The sequence below is a fragment of the Epinephelus fuscoguttatus genome, linkage group LG18 (genome assembly GCF_011397635.1).
Source record: "Epinephelus fuscoguttatus linkage group LG18, E.fuscoguttatus.final_Chr_v1".
NCBI lineage: Eukaryota > Metazoa > Chordata > Actinopteri > Perciformes > Serranidae > Epinephelus > Epinephelus fuscoguttatus.
This window is the reverse complement of record NC_064769.1, coordinates 20,520,705-20,530,741: the sequence shown is the minus strand read 5'-3', so window position 1 is coordinate 20,530,741 and position 10,037 is coordinate 20,520,705. Positions and strand designations below refer to the sequence as shown.

The 10,037-nt window shown below is 38.9% G+C and overlaps 1 protein-coding gene across 1 annotated transcript in view; it reads left to right on the top strand.

The window, feature by feature from the left end:
• The first annotated feature begins 1,306 nt into the window (after window positions 1-1,306).
• Window positions 1,307-10,037, top strand: part of sppl3 (signal peptide peptidase 3) — a 43,139-nt gene continuing 34,408 nt past the window's right edge. The window contains exon 1 of the mRNA XM_049559855.1: window positions 1,307-1,803. Within this exon, the coding sequence (XP_049415812.1) occupies window positions 1,778-1,803 (26 nt within the window). The 5' untranslated portion in view covers window positions 1,307-1,777. The remainder of the gene's footprint in view (window positions 1,804-10,037) is intronic.

Below are 10,037 nucleotides of genomic sequence, written 5' to 3'. Positions count from 1 at the left end.
AAAGCTCTTATGTATATGTATATGCAATAATATATAAGCCAGAACAACTTGAGTGCAGTGATTGGCCACAAGAGCTCTCACTTAAAAGCTCAACTATGCTGCGATAGCTTCACAAGTATGAGGAAAACTGGGAGACTGGGGATGCATAGTGAGCATAAGACCTCTTCTACAGGTTTGCCAGCATTTATCGGTGGACCCTCTTGGGAAGTGTGTCATATAGCTCATTCTAGCAATTTCTGCAATCATTGCAAATTGCAGTTACGAGACTAATGAGAGCTCTACTTTGACTAATGGCTGCACTGCAATGCTTGTTTACCTTTCTATTCATCATCTGCAAAATCCTGAATGATACAAACTTGGTTTTCACCACAGGGGAATAACAGCCAGCATTGGATCTGGCATTTTTTTAGTAGCATTGATCAACCTAAGGGGGCGACATGTATTAACCATCCATCCATTTTCGTAACCACTTATCCTCTTGAAGGTTGCGGGGGCTGGGAGCTTATCCCAGTTGACATTGGGCAAGAGGCAGGGTACACCCTGGACCGGTCGCCAGACTATCACAGGGCTGACACATAGAGACAGACAACCATTCACACTCACATTCACACCTACAGACAATTTAGAGTCACTTGTCCCCAAGCTGCATGTCTTTGGACTGTGGGAGGAAGCTGGAGTACCTGGAGAAAACCCACGCTGACATGGGGAAAACATGCAGACTCTATGTATTAACCAATCAAAACATAAAAAAGAAAAAAAATGAGCAAGGCTAACAGATTTTCAATATATTTTAATTTATTTGCATATTCCAACATGTCATAATGTTTTCATACTGAGCTGCGTGTTTTTTATTGTAAATTGAAGCCAATTATGGCTGTCTTTTGATCAGGGCCCTGAACTTCAGATCCTGGGGCATTAACTGATTTAAAATAAACTTACAGATAATTTTGTAAACCATTTCTGTGACAGAGCCCCCAGGGCAAATCTTTATTTGCAAAATAATCTAGAACAACCGTAATCAAAATGTTTTTCTAAATCGTTTCTCATCTTAATTGTCAATTAAATGAGTCTCACATTCAGGGGTTGTCTGTTTTTCAGTATTTTGTCAGTGCTAAAAAAAAATAATCTTCCCCGATTACATCAAATGTTTGGGCAATGAATTAAATATTTATAACCATAAATTACATTCTATAATCGACGTAATGCTCACGGCTTTAGTTGTAGGTGTATATGATAGGCTGCAATGCTGCCAGCTGAAGGGAAACCATTGCAAGCATTTTCAGTGCACGTCCCTAAAGCTCTACAGCAGGGCGATTTTGCGCGTTCCCGTGACTCTCGCCATAGAAAACAAAGCTGAACGTCTTCCATAACAGCTAGGGGTGCAGACTGGAGGAATATCCGAATTTATTCTGGATACATCATGCTGAATATGGATTTACAGTGGGTGTAGCATCGTTGGAGACCGAGCCTTCTCGGCTGGGGTGACGGCAGGACATTAGCAAAACCGACGAAAATAACATCAGTGTTTTTTTTCTCGGGGTGCTTTGTCTTGTCCACCTAACGATAGCAAACCATCATTCCCATTTCAATTGCAAGATATTCAGCTAGTGACTACTAGCTGCCGCCGGGATGTATCATCATGTTGTCACCTAAAAGTAACTGCTAGGACGTTGGATTGTGAAGGATAAGCAGAAAACCTCTCCGAGGTCCCATCGGGTTGTCACCGGGACCTGAATCTGTGTTAGCCACAGTCGCGGAACCCACTGTTTTCGGCGATATGGCGGAGCAGGGCTACTCATCTTGGTGAGTGCGCACAGGCATCGCGCTACCGATTAGTAGTAGCTACCTAACGCTAGCTGCGGCTACCGCTAAGCCCGATTCATTTAGGTCACTTAACCAATGAATTATATGTCTGTCAATTCACACAAATACTTGGCTCTCCACACAGACGGCTTCACGTGCATTTGTCACCGTCCAGATAACAAAATGTCACACATCTAATTTTTCCCCTGCATCTCTGATATTGCTAACAGCTAACTTGAACGGGCTGGTTAGCTAGCAGCGGCTAATCAGCTCCACCAGCTGACGCTATGCTAACGCTACCCAGCTTCGGTCAATTCCAATGGTACCATTGTGAAGCGAATGCTAAAGAGCTAGCTGCCTAGCTAACGGCTTGATAAGCTCGTTGGGGTTAGCCAGTCGGTGAATGACTCGTTCGCACACATTATCAAGGCTTGTCTTATGAAAATTGTAATTTTGCACAATAAGCACAACGCTGCATGACAGTGTCAAGCAGATTATTGGACGTTAACTGAGCCGACAAATTAGCGTTAGCTGATTAGATGGCTAGCATTCGTCGTCGACCTGCTGCACACAATAACAAAGCTTCTGCCGTATAGCTAGGCTAGCTAACTGGCATCGCAGTCATGTCCCAGTATGCCAGTTTCAGGGTGAGCTTGGCATTGTTAGACACGACAGGTTGTCACAAACCATACCGGCAGAATTGTGATGTAAATACACACACTTGAAGTCAGGTTAACGTTACAATTGTATTTTAATGTTTGGGGTAAGTCTAGATTAAAGGAAGCTAGACAGAGATGATGTGATCACTAAAATGCGTTGTCCCCATGAATGAAAATGACCTGACTTTGTTGAGGCCTAGCTAATTAATGTAAGCTAAATTGTGTGTTAGATCCCAGCAACGCGGGTTGAATGTTTGTAGTAATCATTTTTAAAGCAGCATCTTCTTGTGTATGAGTAGTCCAAACCTATGACTGTCCAACAGCAGACTAGCTTCATTGAATGGTGGAGGTACACAGAAATGCTGTGTTTTGATCTTAACTGTGTGTCTAACTCTTGTTTAATGTCATTATTATTATTATTATTTTTATTATTATTATTATTATTATCATTATTATCATTATTATTATTCTGGAAATGCCAGTCGTTATAGTCCTTTCACATCACTTGACACAGTTTTTAGATCAGCTAACCAAAGCCTTTCTGGCTATGAGGATGTCTGTAAACACTATTACTTATAAAATTTATTGTGAAAGCATACTAGCTTTGTGTCATTGTAGTTTTCATAAACATCCTGTCATAAATCTGCATAGTTAGGAATTTGCTTACACTGGGAGTAGCCCCACTACTACATAATTCAAATATGTTTTATTTGACCAAATGAACACAGACGATTCACATTTCTGTTACAGTAGCACATTTTTCCTTATATTTGTTCTGCTGTCAGTAAGGTTTGGGTGCAACCATAATGACATCAGTTTTTATAATCAATATTCAAATTTTCTAATGATCAGATGATGAAGGAACTAAAACCATTTACACGTGTGATCCTTACCTGTATACATTACCTGGATAATGACATTCAATCCACAGACTTTACCATTTATACGTAGTATTATAAACTGTTGTCGTTATCTCCATTTTGCCGATATTGGGACTGGATCTCAATATGCAAATTGCTGTAGCGGGGTTGGTGGTCTTGTCAACAAACATGTCGCACACAGAGCAAAGCTATAAATGGTTGTCATTCATTTTTAAAATCATTTTTGTGAGGCGAGATCATCAAGCCACTGCTACTAGTTGTAGCTTTCCCCAGGCTTGCTTGAGATAGCAGGAAGAGGCAGAGTTTAATGATGTTTCAACTTGCTGAGTGGATTTTTTTTTTCTGATTAACATGATTATGCTATACAGACTGCTTATGCACAGAGCTAAAATCTGATCACATGGCACCTCACCACCTCCAGATGTGTTCAGGCTGATTTGATTGCAGACCGCTGACAATGTGTTTAGTGTGCATTTAAACTCGGTGGTGTCATTCATTTTTCCTTCCTTATATTTACTATATAGATAGCATACCCAGATACAGTGTTTAAAAATACAGTGTTTTGACTAACTGATCCAGGCTTAGCACAGAGGGAAATTATGTCATCAGCAAGGAAAAAAAACGTCCAGCAGCTTCAGAATGGTCCTATACATGGTCCTATACATGTTGTAACTCTAGTCTTTGTGTGACGTTAGGCTAAGTATCTCTTGGACCGTTCTTTGCATGGAGTGCATTGTACATATGGTAGATGATACATTTAGGTCAGTATTGTATTTCTTAAATTATTGGTGTTTTTCTGTAAAACACCAAACCTTCGCTACAAAAGAAAAAAAAATCCTGTCAGAATAATGGCTGAGTGTGTAGTTGCTTGTGTTAATGTGCAAGCTAAGCAGAAAAAAAACAATATCAAAGACAGTGACCATCTTTTGTGCGAGAAATAGCTGAAATGTCACTGAAGAACCTAAAATGGGTAAATTAAGGCTTGTATGCTCATGTTGGCAAAATATTTTGCTTTGCAACCGAACTGCTTAGTGACATTTTCTTTTACCCATCCACTGTTTAAAGACTCAGAAAGCCAGATGCATAAAATCCTATGTAGGTGCATGACTAAAACTGTTAATGGACAAAGACAGAAATATGCATACGTGTTCTTAAGGTCTGGCTTATGCATGTCTGATTCTGTTTTATCAATTTCAGTCATTGTGGAACTGGGTTCACAAGCACCAGCCCCATTTCCGGTCCTATAGTCAGCCACTGATAGTTGTAGAAACACCCTTACACAAGTTTGTATATCGATACTTGTGCCCGCTCTACCACTCGTTAGACCTGTCAATGAGAAATACGGCAATGAGAGTGCAATTTCACAGACTGTGTCACATTGGTGAGTTCTCTGATGGTGCCAGAATAGCTGTCAGTAAACACGGCTGTGGCTACTTGTAGCGCCCGTACCACTAATTAATCAGGTTTCTGCACACTGTCATCGCGGTAAAAACTCAATCATCATCATTTTAAAATGTCAGAAGGATGATCAGTGTTTATTCATAGAGCTAAGTAGACTTTACAAAGTGCTTCACAATTCAGGATGAAGTTAATCATTAACAGTGAGGTGATGGCTCAAATGTAAATAAAAAGGGTGATGAAATTCATCACTTATAGTCTGAAATGAAGTTTATAAATGTGCCTTTGAGTGACATTTTACAGAACGCTGTGCAGCCTGCAAGAATGATAACACATTAGCAAAATTATCAGATAACCTAAGAACAATGTTACCTGACTGTTAAGTTAGTCTGCAGGATGTGCACACATTCTCACCTCACATTCTTCCTTTATAAATACCAGTTTATGTGGGGGAAAAGGCATATGCACACTTTTTTTGCGTGCACATTGTTTATACATCTGGTCCCTATTCAGATCACCGCCCACCTTTTTACATTGCACATAAACATACAGTCATCTGCAGTTTTACAACAGTGTCACACGACTGGGTGCTTTTCAATGCAAGTCCTTTAAGTTGAACTTGTTTCAGGTGACATTAAGTTGTGAGCGAGTATGTGCTTTAAGGACTGTGGGAGCTGTGGAACAAGACATAAAATTTTCAGATTACATCATTACCATATTCATATACAGAGTGTCAAAACTTGAGACATTGTTACAGATGTAATTGTAGATGACAAATGTTAATGCTGTTGCACTTGTTTAGTTAAGTATGTCATCAACCAACATCAGTGTTATAATTTTTATATTTTATATACAGATAGCAGTTTTAAATCAGGCTTATCCAGTTGCAAAAGTCAAGCCATCCATTTGGAATTGTTACTTCTGCCAGTAATGTCTGTTTGTCTTACCCGGCCACATCAGATCTTGAGCCATTGAACAAATCACCATGCTCCCATTGCCTTGAAAACAGAAATGCAAACACTCATGGAGTTGTGACATACTTGTCGTGTAATAAGGGGGAGTTCTGCTTTACAAGCATTAAAAAAACTACTGTATATTTTGATACTGAAACCATCACATTAAGCAATCACAGACATAAATAATGTGATGTATCGTAAAAGTGGTATTTGATGGAAGCAGGTGTTAGAATACACAGACCTTGAGTGGCATTGTGTTTACAGACATTTGGTTTGGATGCTGTGCTTGGCAGCATCTGCACATTCTGTTTGCACAATTAGTCTTACAGCTACAAATAACGGCCTGGATAAATTGCTAATCAGTGAACCACAGCACGCTGGGGTTAGCCTTGTGTTGACCAAGTGGGTAATGCATTTTTGAAGGTGTCCTGTTTGAAAGCTTGCAAGTCGTAGTTTGATGCCACTTTGAACAGCATTCTGTTGCAGCTGGTAGCTTTGCAGCTTGCTTGAATCCTGCCCATCATTAGGTGGCTTTTTGTTGCCATCACACCGGTACGTCTGTTTGTTAATAGAGCCGTTATCTCCTGGTTTCGCTTCCCCAGCGACAGTTCTGCAGCTTGTCAAATGCGTGCTGTGTGAAGTCAGAACTTTTCAACCGTAACATTTCAGGTGAAAGTGGTGCTTCCCGAGGAGCAGACAGTAATATATAGTCACATAGATATATTAGGTAACAGCAGACCTACGCAGCTGTCATAGAGTATCTAATTTTACTTGTCTGTCAAAGCACATGTCAAATGCTGTTTGTCACCCTTCTTTGTGTTTTTATCTGGGAGACATCGATCAGTCACTGCACTTGTTGATACCATCGTGTGAAAGCTTTGAATCTGCTAATTATGAGTGAAATAAAATGATAGAGAAGATTATGTTTTTACTGCTATTTGCTATCACAGGGAGACTCAGCATAGACATTATAAAATCCTGGCCTTAATTCTATGTAATTTTCATTCATAACTTTTGCTGTAGCCATTGATTTCGCCCAGTTGTTACGTGCCTTTGCTCTGGTTTAGCCTTGTTGAACAGTCAAAGGGTCAAGTCTATATTATCTTGTAAGGCTGGCTGGTAAGAGTGTGGTTATGTGGCAAGCGCACATAACAGATGTCCCAGTAAGCTTTAGAAAGTGACATTACACTGTGTGTGTGACATGGACGTGTTCACGCATTTGTAGGTTGTAGGGGTGTAGCAACATATCAGTCTGGATTAATATATCGATTCAGTGATCAATGATCCAATATCAGTGATGCAAAATGAAAACACAGACATATAATCATCTTTAAGAGGTGCCTTTATTTTAAAATTTTCATGGCATGTTTGTGTCACCATTTCTGTCAAAGCACATCTCCTTTCTAAACATTCAGACAGTACTAGTGGCCCAGTGCAAAGCTGACCACGAGGCAGCCAAAAAAAGACAGTGATGATGATCATTATTGATATTGTCTCATATCGAATGCAGGCCCTTGAATTGAATTGAAATTGTATCGTGGCAGAATTTGTGATATCAGCAAATTGTAGCGTCCAACAAAATCGATATAGCATAACATGATTAAACTTGTCGACACATGGGTTAACAAAGGCGTCATCATGCTTCATGATCAAGCTCTCCCTCTTGGTTTAATCGGATGGAAAATTAGACCAAAGTGAAACATCATATATTTAAACCACTCTGCCCACACTGCCATGTGTAATCTTCATTGTGAAAACAACAGCAACCACATCTATCGAACTGAAAGTCTAAAAATTCTGCTTGACAACATGTGCAGTGTTTCCATCACATACTGTAGGTTATTCCCGAAGATAGTTAAAATAAGATTAGGTTAGTAAGTCATTTGTCTACATATTACATGCTTGATTGTTCATCAGCTAAATTGATTGCTTTAGCACTAGGGGTGTAACGGTACACAAAAATCTCGGTTCGGTACGTACCTCGGTACACAAGTCACGGTTCATTTTTTTTCGGTACAGTAATGAAAAAAATAGACAACTATTAAATATCTTTTACTTATTGGTAACCTTATTAAAACATACCACCAAGATCAAGATCAAGATGCTTTATTGTCACAAGATAATGTACAAGTACATACACTGTGAAAAACTTATGTTGGGTCTTTGCTCCGTGGTTTAAAAACACAATACATAATAATGATACTAGAATAAAAATAATAAGGGATAAAAGCAGGTATGTTAAAAAACTAATTAAAACAGTTAAAAACTCAAGGCAATATACAGTCATGATGTCGAAGAGTTCATTTGTTGTGCAGTCTCATGGCCTGAGGAAAAAAACTATTTTTCCTTCTGTCAGTCTTGGTCTTGATATGCAGCACACACACCACACCACAGCAGTTAACTCTTTTTACACAATTTTTGAATGAAACAATATATATTAATTCCTGCTTTTTCACATTGTTTGAATGAAAATAGAAATATAAAAGTGAAAAATAAAATCCTGCTGTTTTTTTTAACACATTTTTTGAATGAAAAATATAAATATACATTTCTGCTTTAACAGTTTTACTCAATTAAAATAAAAAGTATAGTGCAGCAGGTCAGCTTTAAAGCCTGCTCAGATTCAGTTTTACTAGGAACTTACTTAGCTTTCCCACTTTGTTAAAGTGCAGTAAACAAAACATGCTTATATCTAAAGTGCAGCTTAAACAATTTTACTCAGCTCCAATGGCGTTGGTTATTTCTTTAGCACGATGGTCAGGGAAACGCTCTTTATTTTTAAACGACGACGATATCGTAGTTTGCACCAGATTGCTTTTTCTAGTTGTGCCGGTTAATGTTCAAACTCGGGTGGTGTCGCTTTAGATGCGTTAGCATGTTAGCCGTGTTTCCAAGTACATACCCGATTGCTGTTCTGCAGTGTCGGCACACTGCTTTTGTCTTGTCCACTTGTTTATTTCCATCTTCGCATTTTACCCTGAAACCAAAGTGTTCCCAAATGGAGGACTTAAGGTTTGCGGGTGGGTCTCCAGGTTCGTCAGGGTCACTTGCCATGTTGTCAAAATGTGAGAATACGCTGCACAAAGTGAAAGCGGAGATTTACGGGACTCGATCCGTCACTCAATTATGTCCGTCAAGGAACTAGATATTTTAAATGGTTCGGCTCGCAAAAACGGAATTAAAATAAAACAAAATAAAATAAAATAAAATAATATCCTGCGCCCAATAATTCAATACAGGGTCGTGCCAAACGGGAAGTCGTGTACCGAACGGTTCGACACAAATACATGTACCGTTACGGCCCTATTTAGCACTCATGTTTCACAGTTAATTCTGTTGGATGTATGAAGGACTTATTCGTAGGCGTTGTCCATATCTTGAGAAAATCTTTTGATGTCAAGTAACACACAGTGAATCCTACTAATTGAGCATGTTCAAATATCTGTGCAGCTACCTGCTAAAGTTTTCACTGCAGGTTGCAAAATTAATATTAGAGACTTATCATGGTTCTTACAAGTGTGGCTGAGGTTGTTGTTCTTCTGTACTGGTAAAATTACCTTAGAATATGGACATAAGCAGAGGTTATTCGCAAAAATGTCAATATATTGACCATCAACAACAGAAGATTTTCTTTCTCTGAAGTCCCACACGTCAGCATTGCTGTAGACCAATGAAGGTTTATAGAGATTTGTAGTTTTGACTTGATTATTAGTTGTTCCTAGGTGCTGCCTGCCATTAGTTGTCACCATTGTTACCTCAGACTACATACTGATAACATGGTGTTGTCTCCATCTGTGTAGCCGCCTGTTGTAGTGTATAACCAACAATTTCTGAGGTTAGTGTAGAGTATTGTCCAGAAAGTATTATCACACTGAAATGTTTGTCAAAAATGTAATCTTATATATGCCCCTTTACTTTCAAATGATATAAAATTTCAAAGAGAAGATGGCTGCAGCTCCATATTGGCAACATCCACTGAGTAGTAGTCCAAAAATATCTTTTTTTATTTCCCCTTTGGCCTTTTTATTAATGAATTTAAGAAAACTCCTTCCTCAGGAAACACGCTTATTAAGACCAAATCCTGAAATCCTTTTATTAAGACTATCCACAGAACAATCTAATTCAGACCCTGCCTTTCTAGACTCTGACGAATCAAGTAATCATTCACACAACTCAACACAACAAAGTAGGTGATGCTGGAAACTTTGGCTTTTGCACAATTAAAATAAGTCTGTTTTCATAATCAACAGTGATATCTACTGTAAAGACTGTAGTTTTGTGCAATGAGAATATGTGGTACACCACAGAACACAAATGACAGCGGACATTGTCCCATACTC